The 26,661-nt window shown below is 34.9% G+C and overlaps 3 protein-coding genes and 1 long non-coding RNA gene across 10 annotated transcripts; 2 read left to right on the forward strand and 2 right to left on the reverse strand.

Annotated features, from left to right (window-relative positions):
- The first annotated feature begins 866 nt into the window (after window positions 1-866).
- Window positions 867-12,763, forward strand: LOC140957589 (shaggy-related protein kinase kappa). 7 transcript variants are annotated; one of them, XM_073414906.1, is made up of 15 exons: window positions 867-1,039; window positions 1,317-1,393; window positions 1,498-1,635; window positions 2,731-2,962; window positions 3,037-3,129; window positions 3,215-3,274; window positions 3,382-3,651; window positions 5,830-5,904; window positions 6,629-6,685; window positions 6,752-6,892; window positions 6,978-7,028; window positions 7,249-7,344; window positions 11,917-12,000; window positions 12,094-12,196; window positions 12,314-12,763. In XM_073414906.1, the coding sequence occupies exons 4-15, from the start codon at window positions 2,816-2,818 to the stop codon at window positions 12,400-12,402; spliced, it is 1,266 nt and encodes a 421-aa protein (XP_073271007.1). In that variant the 5' UTR covers window positions 867-1,039; window positions 1,317-1,393; window positions 1,498-1,635; window positions 2,731-2,815; the 3' UTR covers window positions 12,403-12,763. The 7 variants fall into 7 exon arrangements, with proteins under 7 accessions (XP_073271007.1, XP_073271005.1, XP_073271010.1 ...); XM_073414904.1 differs by lacking the exon at window positions 1,317-1,393 and having other exon boundaries at window positions 867-1,255; XM_073414905.1 differs by lacking the exon at window positions 867-1,039 and having other exon boundaries at window positions 1,264-1,393.
- On the reverse strand, window positions 8,567-10,332 carry LOC140957800 (uncharacterized). Its single transcript, XR_012171693.1, has 5 exons — window positions 10,279-10,332; window positions 10,052-10,181; window positions 9,636-9,929; window positions 9,438-9,538; window positions 8,567-9,350 (listed from the first exon to the last, which is right to left on the reverse strand). It is a non-coding gene; the product is annotated as an uncharacterized lncRNA (long non-coding RNA).
- Window positions 12,764-14,832: 2,069 nt separating the features above from the next.
- On the forward strand, window positions 14,833-23,008 carry LOC140957587 (MACPF domain-containing protein At4g24290). Its single transcript, XM_073414902.1, has 7 exons — window positions 14,833-15,609; window positions 15,810-16,048; window positions 17,499-17,700; window positions 20,429-20,497; window positions 20,591-20,777; window positions 21,032-21,198; window positions 21,902-23,008. The coding sequence occupies exons 1-7, from the start codon at window positions 15,358-15,360 to the stop codon at window positions 22,577-22,579; spliced, it is 1,794 nt and encodes a 597-aa protein (XP_073271003.1). The 5' UTR covers window positions 14,833-15,357; the 3' UTR covers window positions 22,580-23,008.
- Window positions 23,009-23,162: 154 nt separating this feature from the next.
- Window positions 23,163-24,763, reverse strand: LOC140958051 (uncharacterized). Its single transcript, XM_073415448.1, has 2 exons — window positions 23,867-24,763; window positions 23,163-23,746 (listed from the first exon to the last, which is right to left on the reverse strand). The coding sequence occupies exons 1-2, from the start codon at window positions 24,230-24,232 to the stop codon at window positions 23,609-23,611; spliced, it is 504 nt and encodes a 167-aa protein (XP_073271549.1). The 5' UTR covers window positions 24,233-24,763; the 3' UTR covers window positions 23,163-23,608.
- Between the last annotated feature and the right edge of the window lie 1,898 nt (window positions 24,764-26,661).

The following is a 26,661-nucleotide window of genomic DNA, read 5'->3' on the forward strand; positions in this document are numbered from 1 at the left end:
ACTAATATGTACATATGTATATATCTTTATTATTTAATAATGTATGAAGTTTTATAAAAGCCACTTTAATGAGTGAAATTTAATACCTTCCATTTTATTTATAGACAAATTCTAGAGAAGAGTATAAATTTAGTCTCAGCAACTCATTCTAAATTTAATTTTCGCAATTATATTCATTTTTTCTTCCTCGCTGTCATCTTGCCTAGTGACTTTCCTCTTCCAACCATCCCCATATATTTTATATAATTTTCATTTTTTTCTAAATAGCTTTTGTTTTCAATATTTCATGTACATGATTGGTATGTAGATGATTGGTCAATTTAAATATTAACTCTTCCACGTAGGGGTGTTCAAACTTCGGATAAAATCGAAAAAATCGAAAATCGAATTTTACAATTCGGATATAAATGTTAAAATTGAAATTTATTTGGTTCGATTTCGGATTATATATATCAAACCGAACCAACCGAAAAAACCGAAATTTCATTAAATTAATAATTTTATTTTTATTATATATTTTTTGAGATGATATTAGTGAATGATGAATTATTTTGAATAATATTTAGTTTATTGTTGTTTATATAATTCATTTAGACTTTATATTTAAATGTTTTACTAAGAAATTACGTAAAAAGATAACATATTATATTTTACAATATATTTATCTTATTAATTTAAATAATTGTATCAAAACCGAAATAATCGACCGAAATAACCAAATCATTTCGGTAAAAAATCGAACTGAACCGAAGAAAAATGATTCGGATATCGGATTATATATTTATAAAATCAAAAATTAATAAAATCTAAATAAAAAAACTAAAAATCAAACCGAATCGATAGTTGAACACAGCTCGTTAATATTTCCCATGGAGATTGTCTTTTTTCACTCCTTGGTCAAAAATACTCTGCACACTGTCAATCAAAACCATGCAAGTACACATATACATACACACTCGTCCGTATATATATGCAGTGAGAGAATAAAAGTGGCCTGAGAAAGAGATGAAAAATGGTGAAAAGCAGATAATAATTAAAGGTTAAGTGTGCGATGTAATGAAATTCAACAGTTCACGCTCCTGTTTCTGATCCCAGCTTTTTTCAAAGCATCCTACTTTATAGATTCGTGCGTGTTAAGCTAATGTTTATTTAATTGGAGCGACTTTTTCTTGTGCGGATTTGATTGAGGTTTCGTTGGTTGAGGGCCCCAGATTACTGTGTGATCTGCGCCGGATTTTTCAATATATCGATCCTGGTGAGTGGGTTTTAGTTTGGAATGCTTTTATTTAAGTTTGAAAATGGTGTTGGTGTTTTAGGTTTATTTAATTTGTGATTGATGCTGCTGCACTATTAGTGCGATTTCTTTGTGAATCTGAAGGTCTTGAAGTTGAAGGTAATTGTGATACAAGAGTTAGATCTAGTGAACTAGCTTTCTCTGTTGAATCATGCTTTTTGAAAGGATACAACTGTGATGTGAGGATTAAATCATGCTTTAAGCTGCGATGTTAGGATTAACTCAGTCCTGTGGTGAATTTACGTGTAATGGAGACGTCTCAAAGCTAGTATATTGAACTTCTGATCTCTAAATTTAACTTCATTCCAGGCTCAAAGAAGCTCACTGTAGCTGAACATAAGGTGGGCTCATGTAGCTTAGATTTTCTGCTGGTTAGCTGCTTAGTGCTATTTTGTGGAGTCGGGCTCGTCCCGATTTAACTTATCGATGAACTCCTTTTGGGATAGTCTCAGTTTATCTTTCTGTTAATATTTGGTTGTTAATATTTGGTTGAATTTCAATAGTTTGGTTTGTATATTCCATCTTGCACTGTAATGTCAAAAAAAAAGTAAAATTAGCCAATTCAAACTTCAGTATTTGGTTTATCATGAAACATTAGTAATGCTGATTCCACTAGGAAGTGGAGAGAGGAGAAGGGAAATCCAGTTAAGTACTTTTAGCTCTTCAACACAATAAGGATATTATTATGGTGATTATGCGACTAGGACAAAACAGAAAGTCCTGCTATTACTGTGGATCTCCATGCGCAGCCCCAGAAGAGATCCAACCATACAATGTTACTCCGTGCCTGCTGCATACCACAGTCGCATAAGTTGGATGAGAGTGAGTAATCTAGAAAGGTGATGTAATGGATAAATTTTTCGCCTGGATCAAAAACGACACCAAAACAAAACAGATGCTTCTCCTGTGATGGAACATTGTGTGATCGCTGGTTAATGCAAGTATGATTGTGTGTCCTGTTTCTGCTGCACTTTGCCATGTCTTGTTATTCACATAAACTGTGACTGTCGTCACTTAACTTTGTGGCTGTAGCGAATCAAACTGTGGATCTCCATTTAGAAAGAGAAAAATGTTATAAAGGATAATGATGGTGCCAACTGGATATAGATTCTGGTATTTCAGTTCGAGTTGCATTCCTGATTCCAGCAACTATGTGTCTAGTTTTATTTAAGTTCGTCAACAAGAGATAGCTGCTTTCATTAAAATTAAAAAAAAAAAGAACTATTTTCTCTTTATGCTGAGCAATCAAATTCAGTATCTAAACTTGTTTTTATCATGCATATTGAAGATGGATGCCGAGTCAAAAATAATTGTTCTTTACCTTACATGATATGTATTTACTTGATCGATTGAATTCAAACTTGGAGTGATTAGCTTGTATTCTTATTCAAACAAAGTCGGTTATGTGGCTTGATTGACATTGAGTTTCATTGTAGGTAAAAGTGACATCACCGGCAAGGAATGTCACCTCTTGAAGTATTGAAGAGCATATTAGCATATTAACATTACGCAGGCTTACTCATGGCATCTGCTGGCCTAGGGCACGGAGGAGCTGGCAGCTCAAGATCTGCTAATGGCTTCAAGGTCTCATCTAGTTCAGTTGACTGGCTAGGAAGAGAAATGAATGAAATGAGATTGAGGGACAAAGTGGACCTTGATGATGATAGGGTGAGTTCTTTGCAGTTGGGTCACCTCAATGGTTTCTGATACACCTTACCATGGAGATCTGCCTTATGTTGCAGGACAGTGAACCTGATATAATTGATGGTGTGGGTGCTGAAACAGGGCACGTCATAAGAACCACACTTGATGGTCGAAATGGTCAGTCCAAGCAGGTTGGTGGACAGTATTCTCTAGAAGTTTCCTGTGCTTGACCAATGTGACTATTGATTTTAACATCTATTTTATCTTGGTTAACAGCTGGTCAGTTATATAGCAGAACATGTTGTTGGAACTGGCTCTTTTGGAGTAGTTTTCCAAGTGAGCTAAGTAAATGTTTTCATATGTTTTGTGCCTGTCTATGGGCATTCTCCGTTGTATCACTGCTCTTATTGTGCCTTTTTTATTATTCAAACTTCTCGTGACAGGCAAAATGTCGGGAGACTTCAGAAATTGTTGCTATCAAAAAGGTTCTTCAGGATAAGCGCTACAAAAATAGGGAATTGCAGATTATGCAAATGTTGGACCATCCCAATGTTGTAGCTCTAAAACATTCGTTCTTCTCAACTGAGAAGGAAGAGCTGTACTTGAATCTTGTTCTGGAATATGTTCCTGAGACTGTGAATCGTATTGCTCGGCAATATAGCAGGCTGAACCAGCGGATGCCATTGATATATGTCAAACTTTATGCATATCAGGTATTTAATTGTGTTTGTCATTGTTTTCAAACAACTTATAAATTCAGAAACTTGTTTGAGGACAGCTGTCGAGTATTTGACATCTTCCTGACGGCCATTTTTGTGTATGATCTAATGTTACTTTCATATTTCTGGGAATCTACACAGCATCATGAATTTTGGGATGGTGTTTTTTTTTATGTATAAGCTCCTCTATTGCTCTACTTATTTGCTTAGTGTCTTTGAATGTCACTGTCTGCTGTTATTAGTTTGCGTTTGTGAGCTTATATCCACGCAAGGCCAGATGCCTAGACCACTAAGGCCAGAACTATGTCTAATGCCCAAGTCTATAAACATTTTCGTCAACTCGAATATAGACGGTGACAAGCAACAATGCAAAGGCATTAACTCAGAGTTGTACAGGTTGCATTTTTTTCTTCTTATTAATTTGGATAGATGGTTGCCTAATTGTGATGGGACTAACATGCACTAGATCAATGAATAGCATAATTGGATTTGAGAATAAGTTGTTCCCTCATAATATTTAATTACGAGGATTTTAATTACTTAAACCTAAGTTAGACAGGATAATATAAATGAGGGATTTGATTTCAATTAAAACTAAGTTAAAAAATTAAATAAATACAGATTTTTAAGAAAAGTGGTAAGAATTCAAAAGATTTTCGAACAAGCAAGTGACGAGGATCAATTAACAATGATACCAAGCTATGCTATCTTTGACATGTTACTCAAAATAATTGAATCAAAAGATGTTGATTCATTTGCGGCAAAAATTCCTCTTTTAATTATTAGACTATCTCTTGAATACACAAGCTTAATTTATTCTAACAGTCCATGATATTTATGTTCAGATTTAATCAAATTAAAACATATTAACTATCCACGAATTAGCAGTTCATCAAAATCTGTACGAAAAAGTCGAATTTATTTCTAGTAGATTTACTAATTTTTATTCGTTATTTTTTCTATCAAATCTTAATCAATCTCATTTCCGCCTCTAAATGAAGAACTAAATCATGCAAATAAATGACCATATTATCTGTGCACAATCCTAATCAATTATCGAAAGATAAATGTAAGGAACAAAGACAATTCCATAAAAGCATAAATGTAGTCATTCCCCAAAATCCAAATATACATTTCCATAAACAAATTAATTATCGGAAGCCGTGAAAATAAAGTTCAGAAAAATAGATAAAGAAACTCACAGCAATGGCTCGTCATATCCTCAAAATCACCCCTTGAAAATCAAGTGTTCAACTCCTTGAGGCCCTTGAAGACATGGTTGTGCTTCATTTGATTCGTGCATGCAGGGACATGACCAAGTTTCAGGGTTGGATCTGTGGTCCTTCCTGTTTAATTTTTTAGCAATTTGGCTATTTCCCTGACTCTTTCAATGTGTCCACTGGCTTGAGTCTATGTCGCACGAGTTTTTTTTACTTTTATTCATAATTATACCACAATCATGCTTTCGTCAACCTACAAATGTGGTAGAAATACCGTCAATGCACTTACGAAAAGGAATGAATGGTTCCAAATAAACACCAATACTAACGAGTAAATATTAGCTAAATTATGATATAAATCTCACTTCTCACTAGAAATATGCACACGCCATGTCAAACTTAAAAGCTTCTAATTGCAGATTATACAACTTTGCGTAACATCCAATGGCCTTTACATGTGGTTTTTTAATGATACTGGACACTCTTGCCAATTTCTTTTTCAGCAGATAAAATTAACTTAGGGTGCCCCTTGCATTGTAGCATTTTGAACTTGGGGATTATTTTGTGGCTGAGTTCATGCAAACCTTTTTTTATTTTAACGTGATGTTGCTGAAAGTTTTTAGCTTCTTCATGAATGTCGAGCATTAAATGTACTGTATATACTGTATGATATACTTGAATAAACTGCCAGGTTCCAGATAGTTCTTTTCAGATGTTCTATGTTATGCTTTACTTACTAAGTCTGTTTCCATGAGATTAAATCCATTGGTTATGAAACGAGATTTGGTCAAGATTTACTTTCTCGAGGTGTAGACTTTTCTTGCGATTTTCTCAGTTGGTGCGAGTTTAAACGAAATTGATTGAATTTTATACACGGAAAAAGTATACTTTGGAGTTTAATTTTTGCATTATATAGCATCACTCTTATCGTTTATATATTCTCTTGGTGTAGATATGTCGAGCTCTTGCTTATGTACATAATTGTATTGGTATATGTCACCGTGACATAAAGCCTCAGAATTTACTTGTAAGTTTTTTATACTATTTGTTAGTGTTGCATTTACTTCTTGTTTTTCCTTTCTGAAAGCAATAATGTTTTAAATTTGCATTCATTATTATTGTTTTTCCTTTAACTGGTGGACAAGTTTCCAGCGAATAAATAATTAAATATATTTGTTCATTCTGCTACACAAACACCTAAAGAGGTATTTATTAATCTTAAAGTGTTACGGAGTAATTTGAATATCTTAAGAACTTCTGCTCAACATAACTGATTGTGGCAAGAAATTTTTGTAAGTTGTGATAAGAGGACTCGATGTAACTGTGAAAGTGGCAGACTAAACTTGAAAAACAAAAAAAATCTCGAAGACAACAATTCTGGCTTCAGGTAATAAGAAATTTACCTATTCATCTAAAAGCTAGTCATTTTGTCAAGTGTTTTACCATGAAACTGTTGTATATATCATGGGTTCCTTTTCCAGTGGTGCTACTTAAAATGGAGAGTTTTCTGGCTGATTGCATGTCAGAAATGAATGATGTTGAATTATCTTGTATGATGTGATATGGCTTGTAAAAAATAGTACCTAAATGGCTAAATGGGAAGTCATTTTACTGGTTTGGCTAAAAAGTGGATGAGTAGGGTCCTGCTGAGTAACACTCGGGAAACTCGGGATATATTGGTGTTTTCTTCATCTTTTACCTTTTTCTTTTATTATTACTCAAATGCTGAAGTCATATTGATATACTCCCAGGTGAATCCACATACGCATCAACTAAAACTTTGTGATTTTGGCAGCGCCAAAGTTTTGGTACGTCTTAATGCAACATGATTATGTGCTGTTTCTTGTTGCTGATTCATGTGATTCCTTCATCAGGTGAAAGGAGAACCCAATGTATCCTATATCTGTTCAAGATATTACCGTGCTCCTGAACTCATATTTGGTGCAACTGAATATACAACTGCAATTGATATATGGTCGACTGGCTGTGTAATGGCTGAATTACTACTTGGACAGGTGGTTTTATGATACTGTGTAAACTTTACTTTACAATGTTATATGCCTTAGCTTGTCACTGATAAGTTTCTCTCTGATCTTACAGCCCTTATTTCCTGGAGAGAGTGGAGTTGATCAGCTTGTGGAGATTATTAAGGTGACTTAAATTTTACCAATTGTTAGGATTTAATTTTAGTATTTAGCTGGCGCACGTTATGATATCTGAACGTTGTTTCCATGGTAAATTATTTCAATAAACTGAAAAATAATATTCCATATTCTTCCAGCATAGCATCCCAAGTCCTAAAGTGCCTTCTCAAAAGTAATTATACTACATCAAATATTTTCAGTCTTTATTTATTGTTGATGGAATACAGGTTTTGGGAACACCTACAAGAGAAGAGATCAAATGTATGAATCCTAACTATACGGAGTTCAAGTTTCCACAGATCAAGCCCCACCCTTGGCACAAGGTATTTTCCCTTTGCTTTCTATCTTTTTGTCTGGATGGATCGTTAGTAGTATTTCCATGAAAGTCGTTTTTAATAATCTTGGCAGAAAGCTGTTTTCTATCTCTGTTTGGCGCATAGGTATATTTTCATATGAATTTATATATGAAGAACGTTTGAACCTACTTAGTTATTTCTTCATGACTACTGCAGTAATTGTTAGATTGGCTTAGGGTTTTATCTTAATTAGTTTTTGAAGTTTTTCCACTCACTTTGCTAAAGTAGAACAATCAATCACATGTGGTGATAGATTGACATGTGATTGATTGTGCAGGATCATGGCCGAATTCACGGTTGTGTTTGAATAGACGAATTTGGATTAGAAAAAATATTTAAGGAGAATATTTGAAATGACTCCACATTGAGATGGGATAAATTTTAAATCCACGATAATAACTTAAAAATTAACATTGGGATTTGAAATTCATTGTCAGCCCAAACAAACAATGAATTTGTTATTATGGATTTGAAATCTCTAGCTTCAAATGCATCAATCCAAATACAATCTAAAGTTATGCTTCGATTGATGAAATTGATCTAGATAAATGAGATTTGATATGAGAAAATATTTTGAGTGATGGATTTTAAATGACACACAAGTAACACCGATAAATTTGAAATCCATCGTGTCGAATCCATCAAGCATAACCTAATATAAATAATGGATTCTGCCATTTCATTTTGAATTTTTAAAATTTAGGTGAACCAGTCCAATCGATTCTCCAGTTCCCAATTTATTTAAAAGAGTAATTAAACGATAATTTTTTAAAAAATAATTAGAGCGGATGATGTTGATGGTGACAAACAAATAGGAAGGAAGAAAGGGAAGTATTAGCAATTTCATAAAAGCCATATGGTTTGTAATTATTTAAATTGGCTTGCTTCATATTTTTCAATTAACATTCACGTACTTTAAATAACTTGTACTACAAAAAAAATTTGGTATTAACCGTCGCTAATCAAATTTGTGACGGTTTTAGCTACGGACCTTAAAACCGTCCGAAAAGTCACCGTCGTCTTCCTATTGAAAACTCGTCGCTAATTAGCGACAGTTTTGAACAGATAATCCGTCGCTAATTATATTATTTTTTTGAAAAAAATAAAAAAATATTTAGTTTTATGATTATTTGTACATATTTTTTAATAATCTCCTCAACTCATCTAAATTAATATTTTCAAATTTGTAAATAATTTATAAAACGATTAAACATTGCGATAAAATAAGCGAACAACAAAATTAAATAATGTCATAAAACTGAAAAAACAAATCGATCATAAGTCTCAATAAATACATGCGTAGAATTAATAAAAAAAACTGAGGAGACTGAGTTTCATCATCATCGTATGCATCGTCGCTATCGCCAACACCGTCGTCGTGACCAAAGTCTTGTGATGGTGGAATGTACTCAGGCGAATACCTCAGGACCTTGCCCGAACGTAGACGATGTGATGATCCAGCTGCGTATGGATCATCAAAATGTGATGACCCTGCTAAAGTGCGTCCTCTGCTAGATGAGCCTCGACCATACAGAAATCGTCGGGATGTATGTAGCTGTGGATGTGGTTGCGGTAATCCAGCGACGACTCGACGGACCTGGTCCTCCTGAATCGTCATCCTATCCTTCAACAAAGCATTCTCATGCAGGGCCGCCTCCAAAGTGGTCTGCGTCGCCTGCAGGTCGATACGGAGATGCTCATTAACGTTTTTTTGTGCCTCCCACTCTGCTCGCATCCTCTCTGTGTTGTGCGACCCTGTGCTGGAACTGCTGGAACCTCCACGTGGACGTCGAGCCATCTCATCTGGATAGATCGTAGAGGCCATGGAACCACAGCCATACATTCGTCCCTTTTTTCGGTCCACCGACGACCATGCTGAACATGTTGTTCAACTCTCCCAAAGTAGGCTGACTAGGAATCGTCCCATCATCTAGAGGTGTCAAAGACTCGTTTATGTAAGCCTGCATGGCTTGCTGTTTCAAAAAAAAAGATGTTATATAGAAACAACATTTCCTAACACATTTTAAAATGATATAATTATAATTAAACATAATACTTACATCAACAAGTCGTGAACGCTCGTCGACAACGATCCGTCGTTGTGTCGATGTGTGTAAACATATAACTCCCACGACGTTGGATCTCTACAATGTTGTTCTCGCTGCATTATCAATTCGATTGTATGTAATTAGAGACGATAAAATCATATATTTTAATAATAACCACAATGTTTAATAATGAAATATTAATATACTTACCAATTTATGGCAATGTCAGCTGTAAGTCTTCGAGCTAGCAATGTGTATTGTAGTCCCAGTTCCAGGTCCTGCTGTCTCGCTATTCTTTTTATCCTTGTTTTTGGTTGCCCTAGCTAGCCACCTCTCGTCACTCCATGCCAACATCCATGAAGCTCAGCGTTCGTCGCTGACTGTTTGCGGATAACGACCAACACTCCTCCACGAGTGAATAGTGCGACGATACTGTGCGGCTACGTCCTTGTACCATAGCTGTCTGATGGTATCGTCGAGATGATTTGGCCATCTATATTTTTTCTGACAATAAAATGCAAGACAACAGTAATGAGATTTATTGTTACTATGACTTAAAATTAATTTTAAAACCATAAATCAGAATGTTAAGCAATTACAATAAAAATCTATATATCAAAACTTACAATGAATTCCTCCCAATACCATTGTCGCTGGTCTTCTGTAACACGCTTCCATGAATAGCCTTTGACGCATGTCTATAACGAAAACTGAGCAGTAATGAACCGGATAACCTTATTGTGCTCCGGCATAAATCTGTTATCGAAATTTTAAAAATTAGCGACGACAATTATATAAATTTTTTTACCAAAAAATGAGATTAAAGAAACAAAAAAATAATTTTATAACTTACATGTCATCTGTGACCCATATCGGAGTACGACCATCAACCGGAGGTGATCCGTGTTACAGAATGTATGTATGCAAACGATTCAGTAATTATGTGCACAAAATAAAATATATTTTATCCAAGTTACAATTCAATCATAAATAAACTCAACCCTTCACTTTCGTCGTAGATATCACGAACATCGTCGCTCGAATACTGAACATGTTCTGTTTCACTTTCAGTGCTGTTCAAATCAATTTCATTGTCATACATAACATTAACATCGACTAGATTTTGAGACATCAAAATAAATTGAGTTGAAATGTCATGAGGTCCACTTTCGTCGTTTTGAAATGCATCGTTCGCATGAATTTGATTATGCTCAGTATTTGACTCAACATCAGTGACATAAGCTCGCCTACGTAGACTACTCACATACATCCAATCTGATTCAGCTCTCTTTGTTGTTGAATAAGTCAAATACACAACTTGCGAAGCTTGCGTAGCAAACACAAATGGTTCGTAATATTCCAGATTCTTTTTTCGATTCTCATTCACAATTAGCGACGGATTATTTGTTCAAAACCGTCGCTAATTAGCAACGAGTTTTGAAAAACCGTCGCAATAAGAAGGCGACGGTGACTTTTCGGGCGGTTTTAAGGTCCGCCGCTAAAACCGTCGCAAATTTGATCAGCGACAGTTTTAGCGATGGTTAATACCAAATTTTTTTTGTAGTGAACAATAATAATACTGATAATATAATTAACAATAATCATAGTAATAATCACCCAATAGCAATAATTTATAAAGTTTTATACGAATAATAATCATTATTATTACTACTGATGATTTTGTTTCTGTAATAAAAATAATAGTAGTTTACACAACAATAATAATAACAGTAAGTTTTTTAATTTCTATTATAATAACGATGATGACGTCAACAACAATAACATCCACAACAATTAGTTTAAGATAACCCTTAAGCCAATATAACAACAATAATAAAGGTAACAATCATTGGTAAAATAAGTGTTGTCATAGGGATATTATTTATATTAAAAAAAAGTAACTGAACAAGACGCCTAAACTAGTTAGTGTAGATCTCATTACCTTAATAAAGTAGTATAAATTATAACAAAACAACAATAGTAACAATGATTTTTTTTATCATTTTAATGATTATATTATATTATACTATATAAAACAAATAAAATAATAATAGCAAAAAAAATCATGAATCCGCCAGGTAGAAGTATGTATGTTTGGTTTTGCTACATTTAGGAGAAGGTGGCACTTTTTTTTATGCAAGAACCAATTAGTCTTCGTACCATCTGTATAAAATATTGCAAGAAGCTGATGTTCTTACAAAAGCACAGCATACCTCAGGATTTGAGTAGAATGTATGCAAGCTGGGAAAGACTGATATTCTTTCATGTGCTTGAGGTGGAGTGTGGGAAAGGTGGAATAATTTCTGGGATTTCTACCTGAAAAAATATTTGATTTTATCTTATTTGATTTTATTCTCGATCTGATAATATTTTATCCATTTAGGGATAATTCATATCTATATGTGTTTGTTGGCACTTATAAATACGATAAGTTTTATGATAATGATAAAGAAAAAGTAGCTGCTCATACATCAGCTGCTTCCAATGTCAGGTTTTCCAGAAGCGTCTACCTCCAGAGGCTGTGGACCTAGTATGTCGGTTTTTCCAATACTCGCCTAACCTCAGATGCACTGCTGTAAGTGCATCTTTCACCATTAACAGCTGAGGTTCTCTTTTGAATAACACAAGTCAAAATATAAACCTTTATTTTTTTCTTTTGGCATGGCAGTTAGAAGCTTGTATTCACCCGTTCTTTGATGAATTAAGGGATCCCAACACTCGACTTCCGAATGGTCGACCACTTCCTCCACTCTTTAACTTTAAACCCCAAGGTATATTGAACTCCTCATTTTTTAAAATTTAATTGGTGATAATCGTATGAAAAAAATTGATGTATTGTATCTGCTTAGCTTCAGAAGCATCTTGATCCGTCCTTTTATTCTTCACAGAGCTGATGGGTATACCTCCAGACACTATCCATCGCCTTATTCCCGAACATGCTAGGAGGCAGAACTTATTCATGGCTTTTCACTCCTAGTCACGAGAACCCATCCTTCTCGATGACATTGTCCAATGTTCTTATGTTGCGGCTTCCTGCTATTCACCATCTATGCTGCTTGTCTCTAAAAATGGGTTGGCATTACCAGAATACTTTATAGAGGAAATGACAGTCATATAGTCTTGGGAACTTTTATCACTTTCATGCCAAGAGACGATTTAATGTTTTTTGCTATAACGCGTGTAGAGCAGTTTTTGTATGAACTTCTTTGTATTTTTAGCAACTTGCATTGCCATGTGTTTCTATATCCATGGGTCTATGCTGAGGATTTAAGTGGCAATTTTACTTGTTTATACTGTGGTTTTTGCTTTTGCCAAGCTTAAGATTTGATTTATGGGTATACATGAAGTACAAGGTGGAAAGATATCTTGTGAAGTCATGTGCTTGCGTTTTGATGTTCGTAAATATCAATAATGTTTTCAAAAAAAAATTGAAAAAAGAAGTTGCATTTGTACAAAATATTCGTTTTCTTTGGTAAAGCATGATGATATTATAATATATATCTCTTCGAGTTGGTGACCAGCGAGATAACTTGTGATTAGGATTTAATTGATTTTAATGTAAAAATAATCTTAATTTTAATAATATTTTATGATTTTATCTAACTATGACATTTATTTTATTTGTATATATATGGAAGTTGCATAGATATTTCTCTTAAATATATTATAATATCATGAGGTTTATCTTGCAACGTAAATCATGAAATTCATTAGGAAATATATTGTATATGTTAAATTCGTTCATATTTGATTCAACAAAATATAAGGATAAAGATCGCTTGAGCTCGATATTAGCATCTGTAATGTAAATGTCACGTTTTATCGGTAAGGACATGAGATGTCCATTTATACAAATGAGTGTTAACTGGATGATGCACTAAACAACTTTTCCTCGAACTTTTTCAAGTGGTTATCACTTATCGAGTTGATTAGATTGCGATTATGGTTACATCAATAGTCCTTAGACCAGGAACAACATGGAGACTCTACGTACTAACAATTAACTTTGACTTATTTACCGATTTCAGGAGGGCTGTCAGTTGACGAGATTGGGTGTAGTCCCGACATACGTAGGAGCTGATGCATTATAGTCGGGGATTCACCGATCACCTATGACTGTGATCATATGTGATATGATGAGTTAATAGTGCAAAGAATATTTTGTCAAAGTAAGATATGTGCATTATGGAAAAAGTGTTTATTTAGTTACACATACGATGCTACTATGATTACTCAGAGATACATCATTATTGAATTCATTTGCAGCTCTCGATATATTAAATGTTACATATTAGAGTGGGTGGTAGACAAGTAGTACGCTATGAGTAGCTTGAAGAAATTCGTGATTGGCAACTTGGGCTTTGAAGTTTGACCGAAAATCTCGATCGGGCCAAGTGGCAAAGTTTTCAAAGATATCTGTAAACCTATTCTTAGGTTTATATATATATATAATTAAAATATAAAATACGTTATAAAATCATGACTCAAGTGTATTTAGATTGGTCTTTCCTTGGAAAACTATGCAACCTTACCTATCAATGTACAATCAACCACGGGTGCTCGTTGAGCATGAGCATCAACGTCGCACTCGGTGGACCGCAACGACCCGAAGCTGATAGATAACATCGTCGACTCTTGGCACGCAGCAAGTGAGTGCAGCAGGGAAGTGGTCCAAAGTGCTTGATATTAATGGAAGTAGCTATGACTTTCACACACCACAACCTTCCATTACGTCAAAGGCAATAATATCAAGCACTATATATNTGGCCTATTGGGATTGGACTTGTAAATCGATTCATAACTTTTCGAGCACAACCAATAGCTATTCGAACACTTTTTACTTGTAGAAGTACGTCTTGGTGTGTATCGCGTTAATGTTCTATAATTTTATTTTATATAAAATACATTGTGTTTATATAACTTTGTTTCGTCAAATTTTTATTATGTATATTTTTTTCTTGTAATCATCAATATACATATCATTTTTCTAAAAAAATTAATATTAAACACTAATATGGTGTGATATTAATTACTTGTAACCAACGATCTCGTAGAAAGACATCACGAGTCTTTGTGGAAAAGAAAAACATTTTGCTGAGATGGAACAAAAGATATAAAATTTCTACCAAGATAACCGAAAGGTCCAACAAAAAAAAATCTTAATGAACCTAAAAAAACGATAAGGTCTCCACAAAAATTAATTAGTTTTCGAGACCTCGTTCTGACTTCTTAGAAAATTATAAGAAAAAATCAAAATAAAGTAGTTATTTATATAAAATAAAAGTATTTTAAGAAGAAGAGAATAAAACCAATATGTGTGTATATATATATATATATATATAAATCAGAATTATAAATTATAATATATTTAATTTGAGGAAACATATCCACATGATTGGAATAATATATTAACATATCTTTGATTAGCGCCTCATTTATTGTGTTCTCTGTTGCTGAAGTTCCACTCTCCTCTAGATCCGAGCTGCACCCCAATTTTACTGCGACGTCTAGGGTTTCCGACTCCAATCCTCGGCGGAATAGGTTTGGTGTGGTTGCTGTTACTCTGGGATTCGATTTTCATGTTAGTGGAATTTTGTAGGTCCCATATGTAGGATTTTGTTATGGATTGTCTGTTTCTAGTGTTAGTGGTTGAACTACCAGTTTTGATTCTGCCTTGGATATCGTCGTAGTTCTTGATGGCTTGTTTGCATTCGGAGCTTGAATATTTGAATGTTTGCGTAGTTTTTTTTGTGGGGAGGAGGTTGCGAGTTTCTTTTAGTTGGTCCATGCGTTTCATGATTTAAGTCCTAAGTTCGCGTAGAGTGTCGAAAGTAGCATTTCAGGTAGGTGATGTACTGAAGATTGGGTAGCGAATCAGGTAAAAAAAAAAAAAAGGAATTTTTCGAGAGATGCAGGAGTGAGAGTCTAAAAGATGGCGCTTAAGCTTTCTGCAGGAGATGCGGCTAAGGTTGCCATTCAGTCGATTGGTCGGGGATACGATATTTCTTTAGACCTTAGACTTAAGTATTGTAAGGGTGATTCACGTTTACTCGAAATTGATGAGGATCAGGGTCGAGAGATTGTTCTTCCTGGTGGAATCTCGTTGCTTAATGTGTCAAGATTGATCAAATGTGATAAAGGAGAGCGGACGAGGTTTCGAAGTGATGTTCTGACATTCCAACAGGTTTAATTTCTTTGCTTGGCTCTGACATTTATTTCGTGCTGTGATGTTAAGCTAATTGGTAGATGGATTGTAGATTTGAAATATGTAGTTTTCCTTCTCTCTTTGTTCTTTTTTTTATTCCTACTTTCATGAGTTCTCTTTGCTCATAATTTTACACGGTTTCTGTAGTTAACTAATTAACTGATTTATATAATCCACAGATGTCAGAGCAGTTGAATCAGGAGCTGTCATTGAGTGGCAAAATACCTTCTGGGTTCTTCAATACGATGTTTGAGTTTTCTGGTTGTTGGCAGAAGGATGCAGCGTTCACCAAAACCCTTGCATTTGATGGAATGTTTGTAACATTGTATACAGTTGCACTAGAAAAGTCTCAGATGGTTCTCCAGGACCATGTGAAGGGAGAAGTTCCATCGTTTTGGGATCCTGTGGCATTGGCAAGGTTTGACTTTGGCTGTCTTTTCTAGAAGTTTATAGCATAGACATTACTGTTGATTTATTTCTAAGCAAGCCAATGAAAAACATTTTAACCTGGAGTGAACTTCTGATGGAAGCCCATTTCCTCCTGCTACGTGTGTCACATCAAGTTTACAATAAAGCATGAAAGAACTAATAAGGTTGAAGGGTTTTTGTGAGGGTCCGAGTTTTAACATTTAATCAGCATGCAATCGTGATTAATTAGCGGGAACAGAGAAAACAAGATACAAACTCATAATTGATAGCAGGAGGAAGATTGATTATTTGACAAAAGAGATGTAATTCTGGCAATGACTGTTTTCATCGTCACAATCCCACAAAGGCAGTGGACCGGAACCGGGCCGCTTGGACATGGCTCAGGTTTCGGTTTATAACGGTTTGAATCAATTTGTACTAAAATATATTATTTAAAATTCAAAGCAAAAAAATTAATAATGATACGTTTGAGGTAGTTAAACTAGTTCAAGAACTATACTATAAAATATTATTAATATCTAGTATTTATTGAAAGAAATAAAAATAAAAGGGTGACATTTAATTTATATATATCAAACAGTGTAATTACATGATTTAAAGTGTCTAGGTATACTATAAAATTTTAAAATTTAATATAAATTTATGATTTCAGTTTCTCACGGTTTTAGTTATAGTTCCATATGGTTAGTTCCATGTTCGTAGGAACCAGAAACCTTTAGCCCACGGTTCCGATTAAGGATTTGGGAGTTGGGGCCAAAACTGAAATTCATTGTTCTTGGGAACAGCAGTTGGATGTAAGCCTTAGGCTCTGATACCATTAAAAACAATAAGAGGAAAAAACAATATTGTTTGTTATATTAATAAAAATATTTACATTAGTTTTTATCTAGTATGTCAAACGGAGCTGCCTGACAACTCGACAAGATTCTAGAAACAGAACAAATCCTAAAGGTTACCAAATTGATCCCAGAAAACCAGTGACTGATTAGTGTCGGATTTGATATATTTACTTACTTGAAAATAAATGAATATATAAAAACAGCAAATTCCTAATCGTATAAATTTAATATATAAAGAGCTTGCATATGGACATGCATATATTAGAAAATTTTCTTGCTGATCTAGAAAAAAATCTTGTTTGCATCCCTGTTCTTTATCACTAGTCATTGACTGATTGTCTTGGCGAGCATGTTTCTATCGAAAGGAAAAACCTTGAATTTGAAGCTTGCGAGGATGTACATTTAGTAAATTACTTATTTACATCTTTCCAGTTACTATGTGCATGGTGTCCGTATGAACTAATAAACCTTCTAGCACATGTTCAATATCATGCACTAAATATGTCGGGGGCAACAGGAATGTTATTTTCTATTCAATTTAACGTGAATGATAATGAGAGTAGGTCTTATTAGTGGCGCTGATGGTTACCCCTTCTTCAGGTTTATTAGTAAGTTTGGCACTCATGTCATTGTTGGTGTAAAGATGGGTGGGAAGGACGTAATTTACATGAAACAACAACACTCTTCAAATGTTCAACCAGTTGACGTCCAGAAAAGATTAAAGATGATGGCAGATAAAAGGTTTTTGGATGCAGATGAACAAAATAAACTAGATTCGGAGCAAATGTACCAGGGTAACAAGGTTTGAATTTTTTTTGTTATTTCGTTCAATGCAAATAGGAGACTAAAAAAAATACAAGCTATTAGCCATGGTTCTTGCTGTATTTCATACTCTGCCTAGTCTGAATATTTACATTTACTTATGTTGCTCGCAAGAATTTGTACCCCAAACCAGATATAGGAATGGCTACTTTGCTATCAACTGACATTTATGTGCTTGGTTTTTTCCATGTTTCATGCTTCAAGTGTTTCAGCGTGGTCAAGGATAAACTTTTCTCCATTTAATTACGTTTTAATTACGTTGGTTTCTAGAATATTCTGTCTAAAACGGAAGATACGGAAATTGATACTTTTTCATGTAATAATTAACCTTTTTTGGATGAGGGGTTTCATAGGCTTATATTTACATTTTGCCAAGGTTCTAAACTTTGTTAGGCGTTAGTCAGATGCCAGACCAGTGCCTAGATCTTAGACCGCCTAGGCGGGGACTAGGCACCCCTAGGTAGATTTCACGGTATTAAGAGAGACGTGTAATGGTTCTTATAATAAATTTCAGCCCAAATTTGTTAAAATCTAATTGACACCTTATTCATTCTTCCTGCCTTTTTGTTTAACTCGGGTCATGATAATAGACAATGCAAGAGAAATCAAAATTTAAAAAAAATTACCTTTAGTGTCTGGTTCGCTTTTCTTAAGTAAGCAGACAAAGAAGACCAGAGTGATGTGTTAGAGTAAGCGCGAGCCAATAAATAGTAGTTTTAATTGGGCTTTCAATCCTAAAAAAATTAAAAGCAGAAACATATAATTATTTCTTATGTCATGTTCAAAGCCCAAAAAAAACTTTCCAAAAAACTCTAAACGCCCAGGCGCCCTTGACGCCTAGGCTGGCCGCTTAGCACCTTTTCGGTGAGGTCGAGCGGCGCCTAGGTGGCCACCTAGCCCGAGTTTTAGAACACTGCGTTTTGCTTTTACTAAAGCAACTATCAATTTTTATTGTGTTGTCTGTTGGGCAATTGCATATTTAGGTCAACTCTGTGATTTGCCGCCTCCATGCTGCTGCATGCATACCTTGAAATTTCATCTTTTTTCCCCTTTTATCTTCTCTCTCTCTCTCGCCCCCTCTCAAGTTGATGTGCCTGGATTGATTAATCTATTCATCATCATACAATTACAAATTAATTATTATTTTCTCTCTGAAATGGCTTACACATTTTTCATTTGTGTTGTTGTCTGCAAACTTTTGATAGTGACGATGATCTGTTTGTATGGAAAGATGTTGATGGTTTCTTCTAAATAGTTTATTATTATTTTTAATTGGTATAAGTAGTTTACTATTTATTGAGCTGATAAGGCGGCGTACTTTGGATAAACCTCTGCCGGCATTCTTTTGTGAAAAATTCGGTGTTACTATCCATCCATGGCGGAACATTGTTAAAATCACACCCTCCCTGCTGACTCCCGTTGCTTTTTGACTCTATTATCTGATCACAGACCAGATATTATCCAATTAGCATGGAACATAGATGGCTCATTATTTATTCCTGTCATTATGTTGCAGTAACACGTGTTAATTGTGTTTGCTATTGTCTTGTATTGACGTAGTTGCATAGTTGTCAAGGGCGCAAGGCGCACAAGGGCTCTAGAGCCTGAGGCGCGTGCCTTACCGAAGCAAGGCGCACATTTTTAAGTTTTTTAAAATATATATTTATCTTAGAATAAATATATTAAAATATGAAATAATTAAGTTATAATGTCACACTAAACAAAAAATAATTAATAAGTTCATAGTAATAAGTAATATGATTAAAATTCTCCAATCATCCAAATCAAGTTCATTTTCTTCCATCGAATAATCAGTCTCTAGAACTTTCGGACTTGTATTCTTCTTGGTATTCATCACTTTCTTGATCCCCATCAATTTCTTCTTCATCTTCATCTAAAAGATGTGAAATCGGCATTTTTCTGGTTGTTTTGGATTTAGATGCCCTTACCTCGTTTGAAGAAGATGAAGCACGAGATCCAAAACCATAAATCGGTTCACCAACGCCAGACGCACGACCTACATCACCCCATGTCAAATCATCATCCCCAAAGACTAGATTATTTTCTTCATTGTCCAATCCTTTCATCAACCATTCATTGATATCATCCAATGAAATAGGATCAATTTTGTCACGCAAATCATATCGACGTTTCAATGCCCTGTTATATTTAATGAAGACTAGATCATTCAAACGCTTTTGCGCCAACCTATTTTTTCTTTTCGAATGAAGATGCGAAAATTTTATAAGACATTCATTCTTCATGAATTGTTCATAATAATAATTATAATTAATATGTCAAAACTCGAGAGTATTTGTACTGCTGTGCTTTCTCTTCTGCACTTCTGCTCCTGCCGCTCCTTTCTGTTTTTTAGGTTGTGGACTTGGGCTGTTAGGGTTTGGGATGGGGGTTGGGCCTTTTGTCTTTAAAATTACTAATTAAAGAAAAAAGTTATCTTAGGCGCGCCTAAGCCACACCCGAGTGCCCTTCCAAGGAGATACCAGGCGCGCGCCATGGCTTGCCTTAGTGAATCGTTGCGCCTGGGACGGCCACAAGTGCAACGTTCACGCCTGGTGGCGGCGATAGGCGCTCACCTTTGACCACTATGACTAGTTGGTTTCCGGAATTGATACTATTCGGCTGCCTTTACCATCAGAGCATAAACTGAATTTATTACTCTCTACCTTACTTATTTTGTCATGCTTCAGCTCGACATTAAGGAGGCGCGGCTCAGGTTTGCGGACACTGGCACATCAAGTTCTTATTCTCATAAAGATGTACACCTTTTGTCTCTCATATTGCAGTCTCCATCAATATCAGCAGGAGTATAAATCTGTTATTATTTACTTAATTGGTGAGTTGCATTACAGGACATCGTTAACATCTTCAAAAGGAGGGGAGGAAGTGATAACAGAAATTTGACCCATAAGGAGTGGCTACAAACTGTGCAATTGGAGCCTGATGTTATCTCAATGTCCTTCCTCCCAATAACCTCCCTATTAAATGGTGTTTCCGGTAGTGGATATTTGAGCCATGCCATTAATCTATACCTGCGCTGTGAGTGAACCGTCTGCTTTATATGTTTGTCATGTTCAATGCTGTCAAACTACATACTTCTTTACTCAGATGATTTATAATTTACCAATAGTTCCTTGGGTTGGTGATTTGTAAAAGGAGGAAAGGGCAGGATTTCTGCACCATGAATGTTTTAAAACTGCCCCATTGATATAATCATATTCTTGCAACTCATGTTTGTGTGGGTGTGGCAGTTAATAAGTCGGACATTTTTCATGTTGATCTTATTGCTTCAGACAAGCCACCAATTGAAGAACTTCACCAATTTCTGGAATTTCAGCTGCCTAGGCAGTGGGCCCCTGTGTTTAGTTATCTTCCCCTTGCTCCACAACGCAGACAGCAAAGCACTGCTTCATTGCAATTCAGTCTTATGGGTCCCAAACTTTTTGTAAATACTACCCCGGTAAAGTTTCTTCATTTGTCTTTTTCCCCTTTCCGTTTTTTTCATTTGAGTTTTAGTCAACTAATTCTACATGGATGGTAGATGTTGTATTCCATGATGTTTGTGTATCTTTAACCTAGAACTGCATGAAAATGCTATCTTTTGGTTGATCGAACACCCTCATCATGAGGGGGGAAAATTGTACCTTGAAAAGCCAGTTTGATATCTCCATGTATCTTCACGAGAGAAAGAGAACCTGAAAGTGGAAGGAGTCTTAGGTACCTCCTTAGATATTGCTGACTATAATAATCTCATATGCGTTCTTTTCTCATCTCTTATACATCCAATTTCTTGCTATTTCCATCAACAATAATTTCTCTTTATTTCTTGCTGAATTGAAATTTAAATAATCTGCTTAACCTCATCTCATTTTCTTATAGATGTAAGTATTGACGTTTGACATGATGCGCTGCCAAATTATTTTCGGCTTCTTTCTATTACTGCTTGAAATTGTAAGTGAGGAGATGCTCTGGAAATAATTGCATCCTTCCTTAGGGACAGAGTATGTGAGAGACTTGATAATGTTGTGCGGAACATTCTATGTATGTAAAATCATCTGCCATATTCTTTTACTATCATGCTGACTACACAATTTGCTACTCCTGACCTTTCTGTATCCTTGAAAACTAAATGGTTCACAATTATTATTTGTTTGAGTTTTCAGGTTGATGTCGGTAAGAGGCCTGTGACTGGTCTAAGATTGTATCTTGAGGGTAAAAGAAGCAACCGCTTGGCCGTGCACTTGCAACACCTATCCTCTCTTCCAAATATTTTCCATCTTGAGGATGATTTGAATGGAAATTTTCCCGATGAGTCTTATGATCGCAGATATTATGAGAAGGTACAGTGGAAGAATTTTTCACATGTATGCACCGCACCTGTTGAATCCGATGACTGGTCAATAGTCACTGGAGCTCAGTTACATGTTGGGGATTATGGATTTAGGAATGTTCTTTTCCTGCGGCTCCGTTTCTCAACTGTTTCAGGAGTTGTGTCTGCCAAGTATCCAGAATGGGATGGATCGCCTGTATTGGCCCGTAAATCTGGACTTATTTCAACTCTGATTAGTAATCACTTTACAGCAGTTCAAAAACCACCTCCACAGCCAGCTGATGTGAACATAAATTCTGCAGTTTACCCTGGAGGCCCTCCTACTCCTGTCCAAGCTCCCAAACTCATGAAGTTTGTTGATACGACAGAAATGATGAGAGGGCCACAAGAACCACCTGGTTATTGGGTTGTTTCTGGTGCAAGACTTATGGTTGAAAAAGGGAGGATCTCCCTCAGGGTGAAATATTCGTTACTGACTGTTATTCAATCTGATGATGATGTTCCTGAATAAGATTACAACAGGCTTGCATTTTCTGAGAAAGAGAACAATTAGGAATTAACACGAGATTTGTGCTGGATCGGATAAGAGCAACATTGTGTATCTACAGACAATAGAGACACCATAAAGCTCCACTGTCGCAGAGTGATTGGCCGGGTATGCACTCTCATGTGAAAACTTCTTCAGGGCAGCTACAATCATTGTGAAAGAGAGCCGAAATCGTCCTTGAGATGTTACTTATCTTGGTGTTCTCTGGATTTTTTACTCTGTATGTGTGCGTATGTGATCGATGGTGTTTGCTTTTTTGTTACTGAAATGAACTGGTGTTTGCTTTTTTGTTACTGCAATGAACTCATCGTTGTTTTGCTTTTGAGTGTAGATTCCACTGCAGTGCTTGTAAATGACAATTATTAAGTTTTAAGTCATTCTTGGTTCATGGTTTCTAATGTTGTTGGTACATGATCACGTGAAGGACAAGTTTGCGGTTAGATTGGATTTGTTCAAATGTTACTTTGACAAAAATTATACTGAAAGTTAAATGATCATTAGCAGTCAGTCTTCCTTCTGATTGCAAGATGTTTCATGAGACTGATGTGGCAATTTCAAGCTAAGCTGTGACATGACAAGTTCCCTTCTGGATAAAAGTATCTGCGTTCAGGATTTTGTTCTTTTAATTTCGAATGCAGGTACAGGCTGAGGAAAAATTTACATCACAGCATATGTTTTGAGTGCTCAAACTAATGCACTTTTATGGTAGTTTCCCGCCTTTTCAATACATCTCACACGAGTATGCTTCAACCACGGAGTTTTGAATTAGCATATTACGTGCGATGCTTACATAATTTTAGCAGCAAAGACATGATTTCTTGAATAACCTAGGGTGGAGATTTTACAGAAAATCATCATCTTGGGTGAAGGAAAATTTTGGATGTCGCAATTGTCGCATCTCTTCATTAACTGGTATGCCAAAATTCTCAGGTGCATTCCGTTGTAATATATTAAAGCATGAAATGTGAAGAATATTGAATCCATTGTCTCAGGTTAGGCAAAACCATGTTCATGAGACGGCCAATGTACTCCTTCCCTTCTGCTAGGCAGAGGAGCTGCTTGAGCAATATAAGTTGGATATTGCTGCCCTGGCATCAATACGGAGAAATCCAATGCATATGATGTTTGCGCCTGTCACATAAATTAGTAATCAAAATCATGTGGATTGTGGATGAAGTAAATGCAAAACGCAAACACCCGTACCCTCAAATATAAACACCACCCACTCTTAATCATGCACGTCTCTTGCTAAAACCTTTTGATGCTGTGTATTTTGCAAAGAATATAGCGAATCAATCCTGAGTAAGTTAAAAAAGAAATAGTGCGAATGGAGAGGCTTACTGTTTCTGAACGTCCCAACTTCTGCATTTCTCTTGATTCAATCCCCCTAGATTCAGCATGGGTTGCATTTGGTTTGAATAAATGCTCAAATATGGCCATGATTAGAAACATTGATACCAAAATGGCTGTAGCAACAAAGCCAAAAGAAATGGCACTCATTGATGTGCCAAAATTTTTCTGTGGACCTTCCCTATTAGCATCTGTTTGCGATGGACTGGGACTTGGCCTGCTGTATATGTTCCATGGCTTTGATCTTCCATTACTGAACTCACTCATTCCTATTGTGTCTTTCTGCCCTTTATGCCCGAAGACTTGAATAGTACTTATTTCCTGTCAACAATAGGAGATGATTCCAACACGAACTGGTCCGTTTTGCATTTGTTTTCTGGTTTTCATGCTCCCTGATGCAAGAGAAGTAAGGAAAACTTTCCCAAATGTTGCCTTTTATCTTACTCCTTTCAAATATTTTTAGAAGCACATAACAGGAATTCAAATGCAAAGTTGTTCAAACTTGAAGAGGATAAGAAGAAACCAAATTAAACGTGAGTACATAAATCATTTATTTTTGCAACTTTTCGACCTTCTTCTTTGTTGTAGTAGTACATTTTGCTTGTCAAACCTTTTGTATTGTGACAAAGTTCAACAATAAATATTATGAACTCTACATGCAACCTGACTAGTGAATAGCCAGCCCTTCATGCTTGCAGATGGTTTAGGGGCAATTTGGTTATTTTATTTTCTTGAAATAAAGTAGAATTGGAAGATGGATTATTATGCAAAATTAGGGCTCCAAGACTTGATGCGTTTTGATTTACCTGAAACGGGAGTGTACATGTCCATGAATAATCTCTGTGAATTTTACCTTTTGTCCTTGCAGAGTGAGCTCCAATTCTCGTCTTTGACACATTTCTAAGGTCTTATATAATCGGCAGGTGAGTGTAATTATTCATGCAGTGAATACAAATTTTAAAAAGTGAAAAGTTGCATACTTTTGGTTATGTTAATCAGTATACTTTAATGTTTTTTCGTGTCAACACTTAAGTTTATTCCTAACTTAATCAGTACTATACCTTGTCATGGGCCTTGCTGTCTGCTTCGAAAAAGAAGTTATATTTAAGTAAATTATATTAAATCAGATATTCCATTAACCGTAAATTGCCCAAAATCTCCAAAAGCAAACAAAAATTTGTTTTCAGTCCTCATGTAAGGAAAAATGTGTGTGAACTCTTTGTATCCACATGTTTTTCTTTGTTTGAAAATCGGTACAAAACATTAAATATATAGTGCTAATATATTATATTTGAGTATAAATTATTTCAGATCTGGTAATATATATGATTTTTGAGTACTTAAACATGTATAAAAAATATTGGTATTAATGACGTATTTATCGTTTCGGATGAAAATTGTTGCTACAAAATATTGAAAATATGATTTTAATATATGGTTAATTGTTTTAGATCTTGTACAAAAGATTATATTTTGAGTATAAAATTGTAACAGTTTTATTAATATCAAAATTTGCTACACATGTTCGGGTACTCAAAAATCATATATTAGTATCAAATCTAAAACAGTTAATACTCAAATATCATATATCAGTACAATATTTTCAATGTTTTGTACTGATTTTCATTCAAAAAGACAAATGTATCATTAATATCAATATTTGTTATACATGTTTTGGTACTCAAAAATCATATATTAGTATAATATATGACTTAAATATTATATATTAATATCATATTTTAATGTTTTGTACTAATTTTCATCATAAAAAAGACATGTGGGCTCAGAGAGTGTAAACATATTTTGTTGTGAATCAGAGAGTCTAACAAAGAATGAATGCAAATTTAAGTTTAGTGTGAGCTTTAAAGCAAATTTACCCTTCCCGGCAATCTTAATATCCTATATTAATTGTGTATTCCATTAAATTCATCTTCTTAATAGTTTTAATGTTTAGGACTTATAAGTTTGAGAGTTTTATTTTAAAATTTTGTTAAGATATATGGATAAAATAAAATACTAGATCTTAAAGATCATAATTTGTTTGTTTGGTATTATGAGATGTTTTTATGATGATAATTTAAAAAAAATGATAATAAATAAGTTTTTTAAAACATTTTTTCACATGGTATCTTATCTTTGGTCTATTAAAATATAATAATAAAAACCCCTCTTATCTATCTATNATATATATATATATATATATATATATATATATATAAACGATTAAATTCATAATTGGGAGTTGGAGAATCACCCACTTCCTTCATGAACCAAGTTCGAGAAAGCTGCCAAAGGCTGAAGCAAGTACCAACTTTAAAGGCTCGTTTTTGCTTTTCTACAGAATGATTGTGTGCAAGCTGGCCTGAGTATTAATATCAAATCTACAGATTGAAATGCCAAAGTCCAAGAACAAGAAGATGAATTCACAAAAGCAGAGAATATAATGTTGGATATCTTGCAGTTACAGCTATACTGTACCTGATCAGAAGCTAAGCATTAATAATTCAATAAAGGAAGAAAAAGAAAGGTTTTGATATTACAATTAAAAAGGAGGTGATGTAGTATGTAGACCATACCCACATTTTATTCCTTAATTTTTTTTTCCCCTTAAAAGCCTTGCATAGGAACCCCCACCCTCCAACTTTTGTCAGAAGCAGCACTAATTCTTTTCAGTGAAGATTAAATGAAAACATTTT

Source organism: Primulina huaijiensis, chromosome 14 (genome assembly GCF_012295235.1).
Source record: "Primulina huaijiensis isolate GDHJ02 chromosome 14, ASM1229523v2, whole genome shotgun sequence".
NCBI classification, from domain to species: Eukaryota; Viridiplantae; Streptophyta; class Magnoliopsida; order Lamiales; family Gesneriaceae; genus Primulina; species Primulina huaijiensis.